Below are 25,424 nucleotides of genomic sequence, written 5' to 3'. Positions count from 1 at the left end.
GCCGGGGTCAGGTGGAGGAGTGGGGCTGTGAGGGGTCTCTGTGGTAGTGTGGGACCTGAGGGGGAAAGAGCTGGTTCGAGAGGTGGTTAAATTATGCAAAAGGGAATAAAGGCAGTATTTCTCTTCTGGTTATTCTGCATCTACTCACAGCCCCCGAAACACCTTCAACTCGAGGAATATCGAGATGATAGTTTGGTAGTAACATGATAAAGTGCTAGTAGTGCTGTACATCACTAAAACAAGGCTGTTAAAATCACGCTGTTACGAGCTAACAGGGTTACAAGTATCTAAAATATCTCGACTTGTAGGAATACTACAGTGTGGTTAAACAGAGAAAGACGTGCATGTAAAGCTCTAGGCTTTCTCACAAACGTTTAGACAGGTTTTCCAATGTTCACAGTCAAATTGATGAATAGGTTGCTCTCACATGAATCTTCCTATTTACTTTTGAAAAGCATTTAAAATGTGTATATATCTGCAGAGAAAACTATGATGTCAACAAGGACAGCCAGAGAAATTAAAATAAAACATTTACCTTAAGTTTGTTATGGAAAAAGAAATTGTCTTTGGCTTTGCTGTCTGGCTGGGTGATCTTGAAGTAGTTTGGCTCAGTACATAAATCTGAATGATTCAGTACCTTTAGTGAAGTGACGTAATTTTATGTGTGTTCTTTACTATTTACTATGAAAGATTAATAAGAGTTTTATTCTTCTTAAGATTTCACTCTCTGTGGGTCACCATCTGGCAGACCAAGATTAAAACCAAATCCATGGAGGTGAACTGGGAGGATGCTCTGTTCCACTTTTGTGTGGGTTTTTGGTAGTTGTCATTAGAGATTTGTAAATACACACCTGAATTAGGATACTAGGTTTGGCCCCCAAGCTTCTGGCAATTGTCATGTCTTGTGTAACTTCTGGGAAAAATAAACCAAAAGGAGTGAGACAGTTTTCTGATCCACTGCAAGACATCTCAGTGGTAGGAGAAAGTCATAAACCTATGACTCTTTATTCTTTAATTAACATTTCATCATGGAAAATGCGATGTGAGGTAGGAGCTAAATTTTAATCTTATTTTAACCTGGCTAGTAGATTCCCGTTTTGTGATAAAGAACTCGTATATTTTTATATATAAATCCATGCATCAGATTTTTGCATATACTCCACTCCTTTGATTACATTTGTTTTGAGGCTGTTCCTGCTTTCAGAGCAAGTTTCCTGACTCATGCTCCAATTCTTGAAGCAAGTACACAGAATTTGTAGTTTCAGTGGGAAACAATGTCTTGGAGATTAGCATAAATTAACTATATGGTTTTATTATGGTTTAGTTTGTATTTTGCATCTTTTGAGTGCAACGTAGTGAATTCTTTGTAGTGATGCAGCTTTTTAACTTTTTTTTTTAATAGAATCTGTATTTTTTATCTTTGATAAGATTCCAGCACTTTGAAGCAGATTGTTTGAAATGCAAAGACTTAAAGCCAAAATTATCCAGGTACATTTGACAGTTTTATTATTATATTTTGATTGGTCTTACTCCAGTTCTACTATTAAGAGGCGTAGCTGTAACAATTTTCTGCTAGAGAGTGTATAATGCATTTCTTCAGAAAATAATTGCTGTTCAGGCTTCTCATCAAAAATAATGCCATGTCTGTCTTTGGTGGGCTTTTATGCCTAGGGAAAAAAAAATCCTTCAGTTGTAGGTACTGCAGGTCAGGAACATGGCAGTGGTGTTACAGGTAATATTTTAACTCCTGCCACTGACATTCCCTTCTGCTGGTGTTTAGCTCTGTGTCCCTGCAGAATTCATCTCCAGAAATGTCACCTGGCCTCATGGCTTTTGTAGCTGCAGCAATTTCCTGAATTCATCCAAAAGAAGATTTTTATTTCTATCTAAGTCAGTTATCAGCTGATGCTCTGAAATCATTCTACTGGCTGAACATGTAATTCCAGGGTGTTTCACAGCTCTAGCTTGGTGCAGGTGTTTTTCTCTGTGCTTCTTTCTTAGTGTTTGATATATCAATATGATCCTGCCGTTTCTTAATTCTCAGTGACTTCTGTAGAAGTTTTCATAGGTAAAATGCTTTTTGATTTCTTCAGCTAAACAATATATGATTTTCCTTGCTTAATACATAATGCCTCTTAAGAAACTTTTAATAAAATAATTTCAATAAATGAATATGAGAAACAGCTTAGCTAATTGAGTCTTTTTAGTGCATCTCATGATTAGATAAGAAACAGGATAAACAGCTCCATGCAGTGAAGCCTCTTTAATGCAGTCAAGGTGATGTTGCTTTTTCTTTCACTCTGGTTCTTTGTGATTTCAGTAGAAAAGGGTGAAACCCTCTTGGAATAACTGTGCCAGTGTAAATGTTAGCCAGTACAGCTGTTTCCTTGGATCTTCAAACATTTATGTGTTTGTCTGCAGGCATACAAAAGTAAAGCAATTACTGTCAGTCAGGAGCTACTTTCATCATTCCCAATATAGCTTTCTCTTTTACACTGAGCACAGAACTCCATTGTGACTTTTAAAAATATATGAATTTTTTTAAGTGAACAGTACAGCTTTTCCATGCTCTGTCACTTTTAAATTCAGTTGTGCTTCTAGTGTCTACTGAAAATTGGTATCTTGTTCTGGTAGCATGCTGTACTGAAATAAGCAATCTGAATTATGATAGGTTTTAAGTAGTTTTTCTTTAATAATTCTTTGAAAATACAGAGATTTTGAAGACACACACCTCTTCTAGATGATCTTCTGTAGCTCAGACTGTGGCATTTTGCATTTCTTATCAGAGAGGCAATTATTGTGCTAATTGGGACTTACTTTGATTGTCACCCTCCTCTCTCACCTGGTCTCTGTGTCCTGGGCCTGTTGGGTGTCACAAGAGCCACGATCCTGGGCTGGGCACATGAGCCAGCAGAACATCCCAGTGGCTTTTCCTGCTGTTGGGCATGGAAGGAAAGATGGCAAGTGGCCCTTGGAATGGCAGCCAAGAGCTCAGCTGTACTGAGAGTTTGATGTTGCTGTGTAACCTTCACTAACGCTGCATGTTAGATCTTTAGTCAGCGTGTGACTGACTGGATTCATGGCCAGCCCTGCTGGTGGCAGTGTGGCTGATGTTTATTTTTTGTATGTAAGACTTTTCTCTGCAGATTCTGGCAGTGGAGTCACCTCCATCTTCCTTCTGCCCACATCCACACCTCCCCACACAGCTGGGGCAGCAAGGGAAGCACACAGACCTTTAATGTCACGAGTTTTGGTATCTCCCCCTGCGCCACTGCAGACACAGACGTGCTGTGGGCTCAGTGTCTGCTCACACACCTGGGGATGGCCCTCCCAGTGAGGAGAGGGGCAGAGCTCTCACAAATTCCTGCCCAGGGTCACTGCCCTACTTGGCAGTCTCTGGGGGAAGAGGAGCTTGCTCTGTCTCTGCAGCAAATAAAATCCACGTGTTTTTGCTGAAATGAGTCATTCATTGACTTGGAGTTCCTGCATGCTGAGTAAATTACATCTGAATTTATCCTAACAGGTGAAGGAAGCATTAGTGTGCCTTTGAGCACAAAGTTCTTCCTGGTATTTTAGACATAAAACTGTTGTCAGGGATCTTTAACTTTTTCTTTACCATTATAATTTGAGAAAATCTTCGTATAAGTCAGAAGGCATTTCTAAAAGGCATAAGGCTTAAAAAAGGTTTTAAAAGTGACTTGTTTAATCCCATATTTGATGAAGCCCAAGGGAAATTTTTATTTCAGCATTAAGACTCCCTTTTTTCATCTCTCTGTCCCAGGTGGCAAAGCTGGCAGCTGTTTGTTCTGGGCTGCCATTTGTATGTATTACTGTATATGCAGCAACAGAAAAGGAGTCAAAAAGTCAGCTGGTGAAGCCAGATAAGGTATGAATCCTCCTTTTTGTTGGTCTTTAAAATAATACTGGAAAGATCTGCAGAATAGCAGCTCTTTCCATTGAATTATATTACTCAGTAACTAAAATACATAGCAAAGTAATATGTGATAATAAATAACTGACAACTGTAGCTCAAATAAAGCACAAAGTGTTACTAAATTAGTAAAGTTTTATCTCATTGTCATTATTACAGTAGTTCAAAACTGAAGTCAGAAAAGGTAAAAATAGAATACTTTCTGATGCATCCTTTTGTAATGTGCAGTTTCTGGTAATACACACATCCATCTAATTATTCTTGCTCATGCCTTTGCTGAATGATAGTTTGTCATACTCAGTAATTTTGCTGCTTAGAATCTGTAGAGTTGCTTCAGTTTTCATTTCTAAAGAGTGAAGTCACACTTGAGTCAGTTTGGAACTCTTAAAAGTTCATAATTCCATGTAGAGGTTTTGTTTGCCATATTGAGAACACTGAGCATTTGCAGGCTTGAAAAACCCCATTCAAGTGCAGCAGCTACTGAGAATAGAGAACTCTGTCCCTGCTGTACAGCTGTGCCTTTGTTTCCAGCTCCCAATTTACAGTGCCCCCCCTCTGAAGTCAAAGTACATCGAGGAGCAGCCTGGGCACCTGCAGCAGCAGCTCTCGGCAGTGCGACAGACGACCGGCCGCTACTTTGGGTGGTGCCAGGTAAGGAAAGCCTGCGCCCAAGGCTTCCTGCAGTTCCTCAGCACTCGACTCACCGCTGAAAAAACAGGTTACTTCCCCCTGGAGGGTTTCTTGCAGTCTCTTGTCTTGGCATAAGACAATTTAGGATGGAAAAATGAGCCCTCCTTCTACAGCAGTAGTAAATTCGTGCTGGTGGAACTTGAGGACGTTTTGGAGTCTGAAATTCCAGGTGCAGTCCATGGAGAAGGAGCTGCTTTTAAAGGGCAGTACCTGACAAAAAAGACAGAGTGCCTCTCATGTACCTGTTGCAGCAGGGTGTTCCTCACAAGTTGTCAGAAATACCTCCCAGCTCTGTTACTGCCTGTTCCAGGTGGAGAGGGAACTGTGGGGCCTGTCACTGCTCTTGTACCTGCTGGGAAGCAGCAGCTTCACCCTGGCTGTTGGCAGGAAGAGATTTTATGCTTGTGTTTTGCTTTTACATAAAAATGTAGACCCTAATAGTTGGAAAAAAAAAATTCAAAACGTCTTCCTGTATTTTCTGTAAATTATTAATTCCATTGGTCTGTCAAAATGTTGTCAGTGACTGCATGACTGAAATACTCTTGTTATAAGTCTGTAGCAAACTTTTTCATGCCATTAATCAGTGAGAGTTCCTGACACTGAGTAGCAGTGACCTCTGGCGGTACAAATTCGGTGGTGTTCTTCCAAACGGTTTTCCTGAGAGACTCTTTAGGGAAGAGATTGTATTTTATAATTGAATTTTCTTATATTGTACAGTTGGCATCCAGGTGTTTTCCTACTCTGCAGTTCCTGACATGTCAGTTTTGAAAGTGAGCTTACATTAGAGATTTTTTTTTTAAATTAATTGTCAAGGTAAGTTTTAAAAATACAAAAATGTTTGTCACAAAGAGGGTAGATCTCTGAACAGCCTTTCTAGAAGGTCACTGATCTGGTTTGGGTTTTTTAAAGTTACACAATAATTCTTTGTCTCGTGCTGAGATATATGTGAACAGCTACTTTTGCAGAGATTTTACTTTCTGGTTTCATTTTTTTTCTTTGTAGAGTGCTTTTGTCTTTGTTAAAAATGGAATAGTGGATGCAATTCAGTTTGGAAAAGGTAGGCAAGTCCCATACCTGTCTCATTTCATGTATATTAACTCAGTAAAATCAAAGTTTTCATCTTTATTTCTTAAGTGGGAAATAAAATTACTAATATTGAATTTCCCTGCTTCTTTTTTGTCTTCTTTTTTTTTCCATTTTGTAGATGCTTATGTTTACCTGAACAACCCTCCCCCAGACTTTCTTCCCAAAGCCAGTGTAATTATGGTGTCAGGCTTGGCTGGTGTAGTGCTGGCAAGAAAAGGTAGGGTTTGCTTCTTTCATTATTGGTCTGTGGGATATGGAGCATGTAACAATTTCTGTGGTTAGAGTACTCTTCTGAAACATTGGCAAAACCCTGTGTGACTAAAAGAAAAATCCTTCCTGGTAAATTGAAGGGACATTATTCATTGCTGTTAGAAGCTGGCTGAGACCTGACAGAGCAGGATTAGACAGACTAATAATACAATTGTTCTTCTCATTCTTCACAATATTGGAAAACCTAGTTGGGGATTATTTCTCTTTCAGAATGTCAATGTCTCCTGCATTTAATTGCTACAACTATTTAGTTTGCATTTCATTATTGTCTAATTATTCAAAATACTTGGCTCTGTACAGGTTCTAGGTTTAAGAAAATTGCTTATCCATTGGGACTTACTGCTGTAGGATATTCTGTTTGTTACCCAGCTCAGTCAGTGGTCATTGCTAAGGTAAGTTTCTGGGTTTATCTGTGGTCAGTTCCAACATAGTGAGACAAGTTTGGGTCCTTTAAAACTGGTGCTCCAGTCTACTGTGCCAACATTGCCAGAACACTTTTTTGCTGATCAGGTTTTGATTTCATTTGGAGTAGGTGGATTTAGCATGGGAATGTTTCCTGTGGAGTCCTAATACCAATTTAACCGTTATTTACAATTTGCTTGATGTAAGGGAAATATGTACTAGATGTTGAAAAGCCTTAGTTTGGGGTCAAGCATGTTCTCATGCAGACATGACTAATTTCATTTGAATGGCATGTGTGTCGATGTATTTTTAAAGCTGTTGTTAAATTATGTTTTTCTAAAAAAATAGGTAGCAGGGAAAAAGTTACTTTGTGCGAGTCATCAGACCTATGAGGCTGTGAGGTCACTGTGGGCAGAAAAAGAAACTGTCTCCAAGGTAGGACTTGGGAAATAATGATAACTCACACATTGAGAGGGAGATTAGAAAGTTGTGGACTCCTCTGCTGATGCTGTTTAACGTTTACTGATTGTGTTAAGCAAGGCACAAACCCCAATCTGATCTTTTAGTCACTTCAGTGTTTAATTGCTCTTACACGTTTCACACCCATAGATACTGAGATCCCCTCTGTAGTGCACAATACATGCAGAGTGCACAGGAGAAGAATGAGTTTCTCTTAGAGCTCATTTTTTATCTTGACATGAAGGATCCATTCTGATTCAAGCTTTGGTCTTAAGCAGCCCCTGAGTTTAGGCTAAAGACACTCAGGATTACAGTAGGTATGAATGGCTTATTCTTCTACAACCCTTTCAGGAAGTCTGTTTGAATTACCCTGTGATTTATTTCTTTTCCTTGTCCTGTCCTCATTGCAACCATAGTAAATAAATGATCAGTAACCTCTTTATATTGACCTATTATGTATGAAAAATGTATCATGGTTTTTGACATTCTCTTCTCCAGTAATAACTTTCTCTTACAGAGCAGGCTTTCTAACTCTGACATAATTCTTATTCTCCTCTGAATTCCCTCTAGTTTCTCTGCTTTTCCTGTTTTTAGGGGATTTTGTGTGTGGTTTGTGTTTTTTAAGTGGAGTGGTCAAAATAGGACACAGTAAACAGCTGAGGCCTTGCCAGCAGAGAGTAGAGGGCAGTATGAACCTTCTGTAAATTACATATGGAATTTGGGTTAGTAATCCCGGAATGAAACATGGGTTTTATCCAACCTGAAAGGATTTTTTTTCTCAAGTGGAAATTTATAAAACCTTGACAAAAGTAGCACTTCCTGAGAAAAATTTCAGCTTTGTGGAGTAATTTTTCGTTGCTCTTTTCAAAGAAAATTTCAATTTCTCAGTTATACTAACATGTAGAGGTAAATTTACAGTGTAAATTGCTGTAAATTTACAGTGCTCACTGGCATGCAGTCCTCACCTTTTATTTCCTCTGAGAAGCACAAATGGAATTCTGAGTTTTGAAACTGAGATTCAGATAACTGTCATTAAATAATAGCAAAACAAGAATTGATGTGGTACAGACACTTCTATTAACTTCATTTTTTTTCCCTGAGTGAAACCTGTTCCCAAGATATATTAGTTTTCATTACTAAGGTGTTAGAATGATTTATCTTTCTATCTTCTGCTAACTAGGGGTAGTAAGTGTTCTGTAAACACTCAGTGCTGTTTCAGTCTTGTGTAAGGCTAAAGGCTCCTCTCCTGGAAATGAACTTTTTGGAGGGTCTCAAGTAAAACCACAGCTTCACTCCTAAGTACATACTCATGTCAAATTCCCTTATACATGAATTTATTCTATTTGATCTGTGGGGTTTCATGCATTTTACTTTTTCCATCTGTGTCCCTTGTGTGCACCTGACTAGTTGAATATCATTGTATGATGTCATATCTGAAAATAATTTCATAAAAGATAAGCTTCTAGACTGAAAGCTTTATTTTGCAATAATGTATTAAGCATGTACCCATGTGCTTTCTTTTATTAATGTTTGGTTCACAGCTGCAGCAAGAGTCAAAACCAATTATGCAAGAAGATAAGAAAAAGAAAGGAACTTGTAGTACCAAACCTGAGTCTGCTGTTGAGTCAAGATCATTGAACAGAACAGAATCTTTGCCAGTAGAGTGTTGGAGTAATGAAGATCCAGTGCCATCATCAGGTGAATTAAACATTTCAAGTGTAAACTCAGGGCAACTTGCAAATCCAATTAGTTGACTTAATTCTGTACTTACTCTTGCTCTAAACTGGAGCAGACTGTCAGTGCATATTATTCTTGAGAGCATATTTTACATGCTGTCATTTAATACATATTTCAGAGCCTCAGGGAGGTGATAATTTTCTCACTGTGGGCCCTGACGCAGTATCAGAATTATATATTGTCTGTTCTCTCTCAGTAATGTCAGACACCCAATGTTAATGTAAACCAGATTCCTTTGTAGGCCAAAATAAGGAGTAATCCAAATGCAAAACACACAAAAAGGTTTTAATTTTGATTATAATTAGAAGATTGAAGTCTCAAATGGACTTCATTACTTTTAGCCTCTGCTAGCAATGCAGAGATGATCCATAGTGGAAGGAAAGAGGAGTGAGTATATGGGAAATTAAGCATTGGATTTTATTTTCCTGGGTTTTTTGCAGTGGTTCCTTGTGCATCTTAAATGGTTGAGATGATCAACTGATCATGTAACAGCCTATTTAACAGATAAAAAAATTTGTAGTCCAATTTGTAAGAGAAAACAGTGGAATTACCTTATAAAGGACAACTAAATTTTTTTTAAAATACTGTTACTTTTTGTAAGGGCAATTTCTGAATTTTATTTGTTACAAGGAAATAACTTGGAAGGAAGGAATTGGTTTTTCTGGAAAGCAAGCAGAACATACTTGAGTGAAGGTTTTAATCTTTTTTCCCTTTATTTTCACTATAGTATACATTCACATCTTTGCTTTGGACCTGAATTTTTTCTGATCTAGCTTGTGGAATGCTTTGATCTGTTTTTACATTTGCTTCAGGCCAAACTGTCTTTATTGGGTTTGTGTATTTAGATCTGTCTTTGCTTTCATAGGTGGAATTAGTTCATGTCCCTAATACAGCCAAAAATATCCATGCCCTAAATGAATCTGTGTTGTCAGAGATGTTTATTTTCTCCTTCGAAATGGGGCAAAGTTTTCAGGAGGATGTAACACCCTTTGTTAGACCAAGTGATGTAGCTGGAAAAGAAGTAGATGAGGAACAGGGGACACAGCCTTAGAAAACCTGCCTTTACATTCCCTTAGAGCCTCTGGAATTGCAGTATCATTAAATAAGTCAGCCTGTGCACTGTCCTTCAGGGTGAGTGGGGGCGTTCAATGTTTTACTAAACTCAGTTCATGGGTTTTGGAAGTCATGAAGTGAAACCAGGTAAGAGTGCTTGTCTTCCTTTGGAATTGTTGCCATCTGGCAGCAGCTTCAGGGAAGATCTGGCAGGGTTGGTTTTGGGAGCCAGCTCTGCTCCTGGGAGCACTGGGGCAAGAAACACTGGAGATTTTTTTCCATGCCTCAAACTTTCTTGGGCAAAGCATCACAATTTCTTCTCTCACTCTGCTGTGTTAGAGGTGGTATTGGAGAGTGGGAGGAGGTCCTGCTCTCCAGCCACTGCTGTGCTCAGCATTCCCACATGCCCTCATCCTCTTTTATCACATCTTAACACACTTTGAACTCGAACAGAGAGATTTTGATCTTTTCTTAGTGTTTGGTAATACAGAAATTCTCCAAATGTAACAATAAGCTTTTTTTCCCTACAGCTCAAATATATGCATATTTTTAAATGATATTTCTTTACTATCTCTAACAGGAATAGTGAAGACATCAAAATTTAAGCCTGATGCAAAACTTGTGGACCATGGTCAGTCCAGCCCAGAAGATGTGGACATGTACAGCACCAGAAGCTAAGCCAAGTCTGCTTTACAAACTGCAAAATATTACAGATAAGGGGGAGGGAAGAAGGGAAGGAATAATCTTTACAATACATACTCTGTGAGGTATAATTTAATCAGATATTTTCTTATCTCCCGATTTGTATTATTGACGTACATGATTCTGTTCAGTGCTTATTTTGTTCCTGACTCCATATAAGCAATGGGAATTCACTCAGTGTCATTAGTGAGACACTGAGAAAACAAGATTTGTCAGTGTCTTCTCCCAATGAGGTTTCTCTGTGCCAAACTTGCTAATAAATGTCACTTCACAAAGGATATTTGAGAATGCAAACATATCTCTGCTTTGGCTCAGATGTTCATTGATCTGAAAGAAGAATGTGGGGGATGGGGTTTGCAGAGGCTTCTTCGTCTTTTATCTTTCAGCTCTGGAACAAAGTGCAAGTTCCTGCTGGTCTGAGCAGCCTTAAAATATCCATGGTTGTATCATGTGAACAGCAATGGCTTTAATGCTTGTGTAAAAGAGTCACTTTTTTTGATTACAGAATAATTTAGTACTGTTTGCCTTTTTCACAAAGGTGAATGGAAACAACTCTGTGTCCTGCACACCTCTGGTGTGTTCAGATGTCACTGAAGCTGGGCAGAAACATACAACTGATCTCTAAACGTCCTTTCTAGACTATGCATCAGTTTTCACCTACTTCCAATACTTGGAAGAACTGTGTATAAATTTCTTAATCCATGAAACTGATACTGAATTTATATAAAATCCATTAGAAATGTTTAGGAAGCTGGAAATTGGTAGTTGCAAGGTTTAAACTGCTGACAGACAGTAACAACACAGATGTAGTAGGCAGCCAACTTTTTCTTCTCACAAGTTTGTATGCAGTACCCATTGATTTAAATTCTGTGTTTTTCCATAAGAATAATACTAGAAATTACATTTCCTAGGATGAAACTTTCAAACACTGCTTTTATCATTATGTATATCGCTGTACTTCTGTTCATCTTCCATTTCTCTTCATTCTGTTATCTTTCAATTAATGAAAATTTGCTTTGCTGTACAATTGAGGGGGAAGCAAGAGAAACCATATGAACATATAGTTCATTGGAAGGCTAAAGCCTGAAATGCTGCTGTTCTCAGCACTGGGATGTGATGGGATATTTGCTCCTGCTTTCCTGAAGAAATTTCACAACCTGATTCGTTTTTCCAAGGCTGATAATGCAAAGGCAAATGACCAGTGAAATACAGGCAGAATTCCTGGTGTCCCTGTGGGATTAGCAAAGTTGTGAGGAGATGCTACAGGATTGAATGTGCAGAAGGCACAAATGGTGAATGTGCAAAAGAAGTAAAGCTCTTAGGATGGTTCAGAAACAAACTGATATTTTAAAATCCAAATTTCAGGCAGTGTTGGGCTTCGAGTCCAGTGCAAGGTGAAATCAGAAAATGGGAGTTTAAAAAGAAGAGTTCTATCAGTTAAACTTGCCTGGGACAGCTGACAGGATTTAATGTGTTTTGTTTCTTTAATCATCTCTTAAAGGCCCAGGCAACTGTCAGAATTCAGGCAGCTATCAGAGGATATTAAATCAATCTTCAGAGAGCTCCTGGACATGACACATTCAGTGTTTCATCACAGAGAGAGGAGTAGAAAAATTAGGTAGCTGGGCTTCATATACCATTTCCAGGGAAACAGATGAAGACGTAAGTGAAAATCTTGAAGAAATTATCATTTTCTAGGGCATGACTGGATGCCAGAAATTGTATTATCTGTCTCCCTTTGATAACATTCTGGATAAAAACATAAAGGAAAACCCATCTGCTCTGCTCCTAAATTGTTAAATATTAACTTTGAGTGATGTGCTACCACAGCAAGTCAACAGGAAAGGTAAGATGCTGCAGATTTGCTTGGATTTTGCAGGAGTTTACTGTGGTGAGATTTTTCAGGACATAGTGAAAACTCTGCCCAGGAATTGGTCTCCTGGGAGCAGGGAGAGGAGCGGCTTTGGATTGCTGTTACGGAACCAGCACATCTGCCCTTCCCAGGAGAGCAGGCCTTAGGACACTGTCGTGGTGCCAAAAACTGCTCAGGGACTTCCCAGGTTTTGAGGGCATTTCCACTCAAAGCTGGTGGTGCGGGTGGGGGTATCCGGTCTGCAGAATGTCCACGGGCTCCTTGGTTGGGCAGGCAGGAGTCAGGTGTCCCATGCAAGCCCCTTCCATTGCAGCCCCTGATCTGGTTCATGCTGTGCATGGCCCTGGTGTACAAAGCTGGGGCTGTATTTCAGTCCCAAATTACTCCTTAGGGCAACATTGGTAGAGAACTAAACTTCAGAGTTAAACATCTTCTGGGACATAACTTAAAATTAGTGTTCCTGCCCACTCTGATGAATGAACAGGATAAGGGATGCAGTTCTGCAGCTCATGGAATGGAGTCCCTGTGCTGTGTCATTTCTTTGAGGCAGGTGAGAGGAGTGAGCAGCACAGGATTATTCCAGGTCAGGGTTTGCCAGGTGGCTGCCCCATCCCTGGAAGTGTTCAGGGCCAGGTTGGACAGGGTTTGGGGCAACCTGGGATAGTGGAATGTGTCCCTGCCTGTGGCTGGGGGTGGAACAAGATGGGCTTTAAGGTCCTTTCCAACCCTCACCAGTCTGTGATTCGCTGATGATGCTGCTGCTGCTATTACTGTCACTTTTTAGCTTAGTGTTTTCATCAGCTGAGATTTCTCTTTCTCCTCAAGGTGGGGTAATTTTCTGTTTACTTCATTTTTATCACCAGTTTTTGTTTACTATCCCCACACAATGGGGTTAAAATTAGAGGGTTTATGTTGTGAAACAGGTACAGCTAAAGAAAACTGTTCCCTAACTGCAGCCAAAGAAAGTGGGAGAAAAGTATGGGAAATTTTGTATTCTGGCTGGGTGTGTTCTCTGCTTTCAGTTCAGACATCTGAACCTCCAGGGGTTATATAATACTTTACAGCTGACTGCAAGGAGCTGTAGCCACATGTCTATATTAGTAATTTCTAGTAAAGGTGCTATGCAATGGCTTTAAAAAAGCAAATTCACATCTACATGATGCCATCCTGGGTAACCATGTGCCTGACTTGGGCTCTTGAAGATTTCGGACCCAACAGACAAATCTGCTACAGTGAAAAATTAGCATAAAACATGGGAAAAGTTTTATTGTGAGACATGGTTTTATTAATTTGTAGCAAAACACTTTGAAATGCCTCTCAAATGTATCCTTAAAAGTCACTTAAAGTTTATTTCACAATGCAATAATGCAACAACATTATAAAAGTAAGAATGTATATTGTAATTTTTATATAAGTTATATATTTGTGAAAAATTCAGTGTCTTAAAGAATGGGGTCACATGGTATTTTATAATACAGAAATAGGTTTAATTTGCTGCATGTTTTTTTATTTATGGTTGATTGTATTCAATATAGAGAGATTTGGAACTTGGTGATATTAATATTTTTTTTAGATAAAACTGATTGTGATACTTTATTTTGTCATATTGCTGTGAAGCACCTGGAAATAAAGGGTGATAAGATACTTTTTAAAAAGTACGTTTAACTTTTGTCTGTTGTTCCATCTGTTGAAAAATTGTCAATTCCTTGCCTTTCTTTTTAAGAGTTCATTTCGGTAATGACTTTGGTTTATTAATGTTGGGGGAAAAACTTCACCCTTGAAGTACTGAAACTCTTCTGGAAGAAATTGCTGAAGTAACACTAAGGACAGATTAATGCTCGGTGTCCTAAATTTTGAGAAGTGCTTCCATTTTCTTTTCTTTGTTTTTTTTTCTAAAGAATGGTATAGTTCAGGACTTGGAAAAACTGAAGCTTTTATCCATGCTGAAGGAATGACACTGTTAAGGAAACAGGTAGTAAATGTGTTTACCTCAGTGTGACTCTGTGCCAGTCTTCCAGGTAAAGCAATTTGCCAACCAAGAGTCATAAATTATGTAATACATGGCGTAACCTAAAGAGTAAATTACTCGAAAGGAGGAAAACTGTGTAAATGAGTGATGTGGCTGTTTTAATGGCAGATTGTCACTGTGATTCTTGAACAGCTTGGGAAATACCGTAAAGGTATTGGAATGCAGCACTGTAGTTATCTTGTAGTGAAAGTTTGCAGTATTTCTGAACCACAGTGAAATGCTGAAAATGTACTTTGAATCCAAAATGATAGTGGGGTCCTACGAAGCCTATACTTTTAAAGGACAATCTGTAGGCACTGGATTGTGTGTGGTTTTTATTTTAAAGTGCAGGGATTCCCAGAAGCCAAGCTCAGCTATGTGCTGGTGGTAAGCTGCAGCCAAGAAAAGCTGTGATTGAAGCCATTCTAGAAGTCAGTGTTGCCTTTTATCCTGCCCCAGCATTGATGTGCTTTTGTTGTGGACCAGAGCTGGAGTACAAACCCCAGTGAAACCCTGGGTTCACAGTGGGCAAAGGCAGAACACCATTGTTCAAGGTGCAGTTAGTTTACAGACATGGGAGATGGATTTTGCTGGAACAACTGAAAGAAATTCCATTGCTGTGACCAGGGAGTGGGTGTAAACTGAGCCTGTCATGGTTTCAAGCCTTGGTAACCTTTTCTGGGCTCTATTTGTAGCAGTCCTGATACCAGTGTTTGGGAAATCTGTAGCTCGTGCTCAGTTTGTGTCACTCTCAGGACCCCTGCAATGCTGCAGGAGGAGTGTTCTCCAAAGCCATCTTGAACCAGATCTGAAATGAATTAAGATTAAACATCATGAGCAGTTCCATCTTCCACCACTAATTTTGGTCAGTAACTTTGGTTTAGTTATATGTCTCTCTTTGAAGAAATTAAATTAGCCTGGATGTCGTTACAGAATGCATAACTTGGCACTTGATTCTGCTGAGTTCCAGAAACTCAGACAATAAGAGGAGGAAATGGGTGTGCTGTGGAATACAAATCTCTGAGCTGTTCAGGTCTGCTGGCACTGGGTTCATTTGCTGCTACCCAAGTGGGCACTGAAAACAGAAAACAACTCACAGCCTCAGCAGCCCTTCCTGAGGCCAGGTCCAAACCTGCTGCATCCAATAAATGCCAATGATGTAGCAAAGTCAAGAGTTTAGGGTTTGTAACCTGCCTCATTAAAACGTCTCACCCAAGGAAAAGCTGCCAACTGCATTTCTGCATCCTTGAATCAAATCTGACAGCCCCAGGTAAAGGTGTTTGTTTATCACCCAACGTGAGGCACCGGCACTGAGCAGCTGGGAGCTGGAGCCAGAGGGGAATTCCCTGTCAGCCAGAAGAATGGAGCATCTGCAGGAACTGCTTCTTCACACTTCTGCCTTACATCTGAAGAAGGATGATGCAATTTCTTTCACTGAGGTAAAAATATTTACCTCATACCTTTGTTCTGGTGTGTTGTAAAGCAATCTTCTGGCAGAGCTGAGAATCTCTTATCTACTGCTGTAATATTAAGTGCTGTTGGGCTTTAGCCAAAACAGTATTCTCTCAAGAATTTGCTAGGCATTCATTTTAAGAGATCATTATTTATCCTTTGAAAAGCAAAGGTTAAAGTTTACCTTTTGCTGTTAATGTAACTGTGGTTGGCATGTTTGCATAAGCAGCAGCTCCTGTCAAATTAGGAAACCCATGTTGGGATTTTATCAGTTATGGCTTAATTTTGAAAGCACCATCCTAAGAACAATGCTTGTGCTAACTTCAATGCAGTTAAACTCCACAAACTTGGGGTGTAACCTGTGTAGTGTTCAGGGTGACCACACAGTCAGGATCTTCTTGTGCAGTGAGTGTTGAGAATTTTTCAGGACTCATTAAATAATAAAGAGTCAAGATGACAGAAGCTGTGCTAAGGTGTGAGTTTCTGTCATCGCTCATCCTTGCCAGAGGGGTATTTTCTGTTCTTTTCTCAGAAAAATGAAAAATTAACCAACAAAACTTAACAGCAGATGCATCCAATTACAGGATTCCTTCCTTCCCATCTCATCTCCCTTAGATGGCTTCAGGACCATAGCTTGGTCATGTCTTTAAAAAACAATGTCTGTTCCAGGAAATTGTCTGCAAATACATTCCAAGTTTGTTATCTGTAAAAGGTTATGTAAGCCTAAAAGGAGAAGAGAGAAATGCTCCTGACAGATACCTCAGTGTGTTGAAATTTAGGTCGTTAAATGAATACCTCACATCTGATTTCAAAAATTCAGAAATAGCAAGATTAATGAGATATTTTTATAGAACTACTCAGTTTCATAAAGGAAAACATGGTGGGTAAGTTATCGGGACATTGTATCAGTTTTAAGTTAATTAGTAATTCTTTATAGAGAAGGATGCTGTAAAACAAGCTCAAAATCCACAATCCACAGCAGCAGAAAGGGAAGTTCATTCTGCTGCTGGCAAAGTCTGGAAGAAAAGGTCTTTTGTCCCATTTGGCTCCAGGATGTCCATTCTGAAAGTCCTGCCGTGTGTCCTGGTCCTGGCCGGCCCCTTGCTGAGTGGAGCTTCACGACGTAAGGCCTGCTGGAATTCTGCTTTGTGACTTGTCAGAGCAGGGATGTGGCCATGTCCACTCCACTGGGGAGTGCTGCTGGGGCATTGCAGTCCCACTGGGAGGTATTGCTGCTTGGGAATTCTCCTTTGGCTTTAGGCTGGGTTTATTTTAAATAATGGGAAAACAATGCAAATGTGAAAACCTTGGTGAGACAACTGCTGTCTTGTGTTTGGTGTCACAGGGAAAAGGTTACAGCCATATTAACTACACCTGAAAACTCAGTATCCTGGTGGGTTGGGATCATTTTGAGTCAGTCTCTGAATTTCAGAAGGGTATTTTTAAATAAGTTAAATGGTTTGGTTCTTTTTCAGTGGGAAAAAACACTTGGTATATGGGTTTTAAAAAATCATACACTTTTTTTATAGCAAGTGTTCTTAGACTTTTTTTTTATACTAACAGGGAGAAAATCATCAATAATTAAGAGCATGACAACCAGAATGCACTGAAAGGTTATTTTAAGTGAGAAGCTAAGTAATGGAATTGTCTCTGGTTCTGTTAGAGTAGACCAATATTAGCCTGCAATTATTTATTGGAATATTTCCCACAGATTTTATTGATAGATTTAATTTATTTTAGGGTATCCCTAAGCCCATAGCGATGTAAACCAGCTGCAGTTGTTATTTTTCTAATAGAGTTTTGGTTTTTGGTCTATTTTTTTATGCTACTCTAACCTTTCATTTGCCAAAAAAAGTTACCACTTGAAGGCTAACTTGGCATTTATGTAGACCACAGTATTTTGAAGGGCTCAGCAGTGAGTTCCTTTATCACATGGAATATTAGAGCATTAAGACCAAAGGACACACACTCCCTCTCTCCCAGCAGAATCACAACTAGTTATTTTCTGCTGCCTTAATATTTTTTGGATCATTGCTAAAAGAATTGTAATTCTGTTACTCATCAGAGGGGTAGCTAAAAACATTGCTTATCTCCTAGATGAACCATGCCAAATGCTACTTGGGATTTTTCATTGTTCTGTACATTATAGCCATAACACGTGACCTGTAGTTAGGTTTCTTTGGAAAATGTTTCAGTGCTGATGCCCTCTTGAGAGGAGAGCGTGCAGTGTATGTAAATGGATTGGTACAATTGGTACCTTGATCACTGTGATCATTTAGATTTATCTCTGATAAGCAGCAAATGTTGGATTAGATGGACTTGGAGAGTAGAAAGGAAGGAGGCTTCCATCTTTTTCTGAAATGCAGACTGCTCCCAGCACAGTCCCTCTGGCTAATAAAGCATCAATCATGAGTTTGTTCCTGGTGGAAAGTCCCTCTTGCAATGGCAAGAATATTAATGCTGCTCTGGCAGTGCCTGCTGGGCTTGGAAGGGTCTGCTCAGAGATCTCAGCCAGTTCTGGTTCTCTGGCTTCGTTCCAAATGTGGATCATCTCACTGGGAACAGTTGTGCACAATTATTCTTGGTTCTATTGGCAGTTTGGGGGCTTTTTTGAGTGTTCAGGTTGGTGCCTGGTGTTGAGTCCAAGTCCTGAGCAGGAGAGGAACAGGTAGCAAAGGATGTAGGGTGGGAGTGCCAAATGTGCTGGCATTTGATGGCTGATTCAGGCTGCTGAGGGAGTTATCTTTAACCAGCCAAATACCTGTGAAATACTGTAAACACTCAGATTCTGGAACATAATTTACAGCCCAAAGTGTTTACACAGCAAAAGGGATACAGGAGAACCAACATTAATGCAAACCAGATCCTTTTGTAGGCTAAACCAAGGAATAATCCCAATGCAAAACATACAAAAAGGTTTTAATTTGGCTTATAATTGGAAGGTTGGAATCTCTAATGAATTTCGTAACTTTTAGTCTTTGCCAACAATCCAGAGATGATATATAGTGGAATTCAGACATAACCACACTTCAATGATATGATAAAAATCATAACAACACAAGCCAACACTTCCTGGCCAACTGGAAGATGGATACACATTCAGGGTAAAGTAATTTAAGCAGGTAAATTTTCATTTCTTGAATAGCTTCAAAATTTTCAAGGGACAAGTCACTGGAAAGTAAGATTTAGTGTCATCTACAGAGTACATACGAAGCTTAAATTTCTGGTGTAATTAGCAACACAGCCCACTGACAGTATGTTACTGTGTAATTGCATTAAATACTTGTTTTGTCTTAATTCACAGCCAACTGCACTGGAGTTGGGGACTTTGAGGCCTGTCTGGGTAATACAGATGAATTCTGTCCTAGAAATATTTCTTGTCAGTGTAAAAATCAAGAACCTTTTTGCAGGTAGTGTGTGGGCTTGATTTGTTTGTTTAAATATACAGCATGTAAATGTCAAATAAATTCTAAATGATGAACTAAATTTAGACTCTGCAAAGTGATCCACAAAAAGAGATGTTGATCTTAATTCACAATCTGCATAAGTTTATAACTCTGGTACAAAGCATCAAATCCAGGATCTGGGCATAGTGTTTTCTTTTTAAAAATATGTGTGGGCCATGTAATTCCTAATGTACGTAATCACTGTAATCCTTAATTTTTACATGCTCCCTGTTCTTTCAGATATTTTTCTTTAGAACTGAATTAGCTTAGTGTAATTGCAAGTTCATTTTTTCCCCAGGTTGATCAAATTTTCTTTTAAGTTAAAAAAATAAAAAGAAATTAGATCTCTTAATGTTCTGTTCTCCATTACATAGTTGGTTTTTTTTCCTTTTAAAAAATCAATGTCATAATGACAGCTAGAAATGTGAGGTTTCACTTCCACTCAGCAGCTTTGCCATGCTCACAGCTGACAAAGAGATCTTTGACCTGAGCCAGGCCCTGACTTGGGTACTGAACCCTGTGCCCAGCAAAGCTTCTTATCTTGGACGCCTGAAATGCCAACTTGGACTTGGTTACCCCAAAGCCTGGCAAAGTACTTTTGCATCAAATCTGGAAATAGATGGGTGTAACTAAGATAAAAAACACCTTTAAACAAACAGGAAAAATAGCGAATCTCTTGGTCCCTGCAGTGTTGAATAATAAATAATTATATAGCAAAATATTATACATTTTGGTATTGCTTACTTTTGAATTAAAATGATGTTGCTGAAAATTAATATTTTTATTTGCAGATGTGATTACTTCAGAACGGGCTGGAAGGAGTACTGGTACATGGGCCCCAAATGTAACCACCTTTGGAACACTCTGGATTTCATTTTAGTGGCTACTGTTCCTGCAGGGATACTGATTATCATAGTGGTTGTAATATTTTGCGTTGTCTACTGCATGAAAACAGAAAAAGCTGGGTAAGTGACTGTGGGTGCACTTATAAGGAGTTTTATACTCAAAATGGAAGTATAGCAAAAGGAGTCTGGTATTCTGGTTAATTTTAAACCTCTGGTTGCCATACTGCCAAAATAATATTTATACAATTTAAAACTAAGTCAAAACATCTTACCTGAGCACCCAGCACTTACTCAGCATTTTACCACTGCATGCAGAACTTCACTCTCAGTCACTGGCTTTTTTTAGGGCTCACCAGGCAAGCTTTAAAGATTGATAAGTACATTTACTACTTAAATTCAACACTACCAAATGTGTATTTCTGATTTATTTGCACTTAAGGATTGGCTTTTTTTCCACAGGTTTAAAAAAAAAGGAGTAAGACCGCTAACCATTGACAAAAGGCTTGGTGTTCCTCCCATTCTTCGGTCTCAGATATCAGCAATCTGAGCTCCTTTTTGCTTTCAACACTTTTTCCCAGTGACACCTCTCCCAAGTACACAGACAATATGGGTCTGTTTTCCTTTCACTGAGCCCCAGTAATGTGTCACTGGTACTTCCTCAGACATAGGCAAGCTGTAATAATACACGGCTCTTGTAAAGCCATTGGCATGGGACATCTATGCAGCACAAAAAACATTTGTCAAGACTCTCACTATTGCTAATGCTCTAAATTCCCCTTGTTCCCCTCACCAGGAAGCAGGCAAAGCTTCCATCCCGTGGAGCACAGCAGAACCCTGCATTCAGTGCTGACACAGCTGCCAGCCTGGGGCACGGGCACCGTCAGCCACCCGGGGTAAGAGATGTCAGAGGGGGGCACAGCACAGCCCCAGGCCAGGCCAGGCCTGCAGGACTTAGTGATTCAGCACAATGGGATGTGAATAGCAAAAAAAGGGAATTTGAGCTTAAAGTCGCCCTAGCATTTGATTTCAAAGATCAGCTGAATGCATGTGAGAAGGTGAAATTCTTCATCAAGGATTAAGTGAATCTAATTTGCATAGGAGAAAACAAAGAATTAGGGATTATTTTAACAGAATGTTCAAACAAGTATTTCAATTTTTGTCCTGTTAGAAGACCAGCATTAAAAAGAGATTACGCTCTGCTGTGCCAGTTTTCTCCATTAGACAAGGTGTAGTAGAGATCATTGCTTGAACTAGTGGGTATCAAGAGAAAAGATGGATAAATAGCATTAAAAACCAATATGAAATACAAAGAATCACTGAAAGGGAATATTTGTGTGTGCGTGTATTCATTTCCTCATTTGGTACTTCAAGGGATTATTTTACATATTAAGGAGCACACAGTATGTGAGAAGGAGACATTGAATGCTGTCTGAGGAAAGGAAGAAAATAATCTAGTCTGCTACATTATTTTCTGCTAAATCCATCTGTAAAGTGTCACTATCTTGGCAACGCAGCAGGTCTCAGCCTGCCTTTACCAGGAGATGGTGCTGTTCAATTTTTAACTAACTTGGAATTTAGTCCTGCTGATGCTGTTGTTCCGAAGGTGTGAATCAGACCCAATCCTTCAGTTCGGCAGGGAAGGAAACCCTTTATAAAAGGAATCTTTCTGGGTCAGGGCTGCAGGACTTAAGGCTTCTCACACCCTAGACTGTGAGTTGTAGTTCAGACATTATATTTTGTAAGTGAAAAACTGGTTTATACCTTCTAACATACTGTACCTGGTGAGCTGGTTATTCTAATTCGTTGTCATTTTGCTCTGTGTAACCACCTGATCCCCTACACACAGGTTGCCTCGGTTGGGCAAATTCCAAAAGCTGTACTGAAAAGACAAGATTTTAATGATGCCTCAATCCCAAATCAAAGGGAGAATTACAGGTATGATGCTATTTTTCTGTCTTTTGTGCTCATTTTCACTTTATACCCTGGTTTGGAGACTCAGAATGACTTTGCAGCTTTGCCAGTGGCACAGCAAGGGACAAAGGTCCAGTAAATGGCAAAGCTTAAAGCTTTTGACTGGATTATTCACATACGAAATCTAAAATACTGCTTTATCCAGAGGCTTCTCTGGTTTTCCTCTAATCCCAGAGGCATTCATTTCATTACTGTTTAGAAACGAAGCTTCTGTACTTGTGCTTCCTCACTTGACCCCCCCCTCAGCACCCAGCCAACTGCTGCAGTTCTTACTGCAACTTCTGCAGAGAACTTGTTTGCCAGGGTGCAGCTCAGTGAGAGCAGAACAGTCTCCTCACATGTAGCAGGGTTCTGCTGCAGAGACAGGCTGGAGCTTGCTCATATTTCAGTCCCTCAAGGAGGTCTGGTTTTTTCTAAAATAAATGTTGAAAATGTTGAAGGTATAGCTATCATGAATTTAAAATATTTTGAAAATAATTGTAGCAATATAGAAAATTACATACTGTGGCATTGTTTGTTGTGACAGTGAAAAGAAAATAAAAGCTTAAAGAGAATGTTGCTTCTATAAATACACTCTTCTCTGTTTGCAGGATGAGGGCTTGACAGTAAAATGAACTTAAAAGACCTTTTAGATGTTGTTGCCTCAATGCCATGCATCCAGTAGTGAGCTTTAATATTTTTATATTGCAGTTTAAACTAACCCTTTGTGCAATTTGCAGTATATTATAGGGTTTTAATAACCTTTTTCTCTTTTGCATAGTCCTGTGTATGTTCAGCCTCTAAGGATGGCAGATCCAGCATCAGACTATTTCCCTCACTCCCGAGCCCAGCGAGATGAGTTTGACTATCCCAGGAAGGATTTGCCTTATCCAGTTTATCCAGAGGCGAGACAGTACCGGGTATGTATCAATTACATCCCTCTGCATATTAATTATATCATCTATCCTGGTACTGAATACAAATCATCACTAAATTGACTGTGTTTGTCACTAAGTAAAGATGTGAGCTAACAGAAAGCCTACAGCCACCTTTCACTATGCAGGTGTTTTCTTCAGGAATATTATAGAGCCTGCTGAAATGTTTTTAAATATTTCCAAAGCTGTTTCAGTTTGTGTGCACACAGTGCTAATGCTTTCAGTTATTTGCATGAAAATCATCTCCCAAAGCTCTTGGTGAGTGCACACTCAGAAGCAGCACATACTAACAAAACAAATATATATAAATGTAGTTTGATTAGATACAGATTATTTTAATAGCAAGCATACTGGGGAGTGTGTGTCATGCTACTGATTTAATTCTAATCTCTTTACAGAGATACTAAGAACAAGTGCTTCCTATATCAGAAATGTCTTGGAAAGCTGCATAATTACTGGGCAATCCAGGTGCTGAGAGAGCAGTGAGACCCTGGTTGGGACACAGAGGAAATTGCCATTCTTATTAGATAGCACTAAGTTATTGCAAAGAAAAGGTATAGAGGATAATTGTAAAAGAAAACCTGATATAACATGACATTAACATCTGATTTATTTGCTGTGTAATTGGTGTCAGCTTCCTGTGAATCCCTGATACTGGAGTGCACAAGGGCCTGGCCCTGGTAGTGTGGTACAAACACAGCCAAGGATTTGGCTTCCCTCTGTCTCAAGATTTAGCAAATATTTACAGGCCCATTCCCTGTCCCTTGTCTTTTTTGCTTTGTCTTCTTTCTGTGCTGATCCCAACAGCTGGAACGGTTTGCCTTTAGTACTGCCCTGGCTTGCTTTGTAACTTTTTTGTAAATGAGGACAATAAATGAAGCTATGGAAGATTGACCACCTTGCCACTAAGTAACAAATTAAAGACACTGAAGGCTGGGATTTATTTCCCATTTTCCAAAAAGTCTGAAGCACATTATATTGCGATTTATATAAAATGATTTTCATTAGTATTAGGTAATATGTGAAACTATATGACAAAACTAGAATATTAAGGATTTTAGAAAGGATTTTTTGATGCTTGTTTTCCCCTCAGTGTAACAAAAACTTCAAAGTGGGCAAATTTCGCTGGGTTTACTTCTACTGCTGCAAACTCTGTCAGAAATAAAAGTGAGACTGGTTCCCTCTCTTATCTTCAGAAACACACAGAAATGGTGTTAGCACATCTGTTTAGATTCCAGACTATCAGTTTAAACCATTCTGACCTCAGAAATTCAGATCCAAAGGTGTCAGAAAACTGTGTCAGTGAATTGCTTTTTCTGTCACTTCTCAGCCTCGGGTAGTTCCACAATCTGACAAACGGTGGTGGTTGTTGACCTCAGTCCGGCTCTGTTGTACCAGCCTCAGAGTGACCACAGAATCTGAGCGTTCAATTTGATATTCCACCACTCCTCTGAAAAGGAGTAGGAGGCACAGAAAAGGCAATGCTGTCAATATCCATGGTGCTGGCAAGAGCAGAGCTGGCTAAACTGAGTCTCTCTCACTCTTTGCCCAAGTGTTCAGTTTTGTCGTTACCTTTTTCTGGTATTTTTCCCTTCATTCCTTACTTGTGTTGGGCAGTTTGAAATTATTTTGTCATAAGAATGTCTGTCTCTTGCTAGAGCTAGACTAAACGACTGGAATGTTCTTCTTACTGAATTTACTTTGGGGTGTGCTGTGTTATGTGGCTTTACCATTTAAAACAAAAAATAAAGGGGAGGAGGGTCAAATATAAGTCTCCAAATTCTCTGCTAAGGAGGTGAAAGTCCAGGAGGATTAATCTTTTGAGAATTACAGAAGCTCCATGGCTCTCTTGTCCTGAGGAGCCCAGAACTGGACACAGCACTCCAGCTGTGGTCAGTAGGGTCACCTTGGGATGCCCCATCTCAGGTTGTCCACCCTGGGTTGCCCACCCTGTGTTGGCCCAACTCACAGACCCCAGGTTGCTCTGGCCTCTAGAACCCCCCAGACAGCGGGACCCCCAGACTCCCTCAGGTAGCTCTGAGCAATCCCCTCTCAGCATCTGAAGGTTTTGGGTCACATTGCTCTGGAATCTGCTTTTGCCTTTACACTTTACTTGGAAGCACAGCTCCAGCTTTTGATTCCTCTGAGGAATAGAAGGCATGGAACAGGCACCAAGCATTGCCCGAGTCCTCCTTTGCTCCGATTTGTAGCGTAGGCTTTTAATGTTGTAACAAAGAGTAATGCAAAGTTTCCAAAACAAGTTATTATCCTTGTTATGAGAAGGTTCATGTCTGTATCCTAACTACTTTTATATATTTAAATACTGGTTCAACTTTGTATTTACCTGTCACGTTTAACCAGGTAAGTCGGGTTTTCACGCTGGTAAAAGAGACCCACAGAACTGAAACCATTGTCCGAGCTATTTAAATGTTGGGTGTTTTATTGACTAGATTGTTCCACTGCCCTCACGGGGACGGGAGTGTGGGATCTCCCCTCACTGCCCTCACGGTGCTCCGGCCGGGAGCGGGGTCCCCCCGCGGTGCCCTCACGGTGCCGGGGGCGCGGGGGGGTCTGAGGGGGCGGCG

General features: G+C 39.7%; 1 protein-coding gene and 1 long non-coding RNA gene across 2 annotated transcripts; both read left to right on the top strand.

Moving 5' to 3' along the window:
• The first annotated feature begins 1,406 nt into the window (after positions 1 to 1,406).
• Positions 1,407 to 13,868, top strand: APOOL (apolipoprotein O like). Its single transcript, XM_017742514.1, has 9 exons — positions 1,407 to 1,488; positions 3,782 to 3,886; positions 4,463 to 4,582; positions 5,624 to 5,678; positions 5,826 to 5,924; positions 6,278 to 6,369; positions 6,728 to 6,814; positions 8,380 to 8,536; positions 10,209 to 13,868. Exons 1-9 carry the CDS (start codon positions 1,459 to 1,461, stop codon positions 10,304 to 10,306), a joined length of 843 nt encoding a protein of 280 aa, XP_017598003.1. The 5' UTR covers positions 1,407 to 1,458; the 3' UTR covers positions 10,307 to 13,868.
• Positions 13,869 to 21,187: 7,319 nt separating this feature from the next.
• Positions 21,188 to 24,549, top strand: LOC108448541. Its single transcript, XR_001864442.1, has 3 exons — positions 21,188 to 21,889; positions 22,686 to 22,824; positions 23,238 to 24,549. It is a non-coding gene; the product is annotated as an uncharacterized LOC108448541 (long non-coding RNA).
• Positions 24,550 to 25,424: the final 875 nt, after the last annotated feature.

Source organism: Corvus brachyrhynchos, unplaced genomic scaffold (genome assembly GCF_000691975.1).
Source record: "Corvus brachyrhynchos isolate BGI_N302 unplaced genomic scaffold, ASM69197v1 scaffold220, whole genome shotgun sequence".
Classification (NCBI taxonomy): domain Eukaryota; kingdom Metazoa; phylum Chordata; class Aves; order Passeriformes; family Corvidae; genus Corvus; species Corvus brachyrhynchos.
Note: the sequence above shows the minus strand (reverse complement) of the source record. Positions and strands in the feature narration are given on the sequence as shown.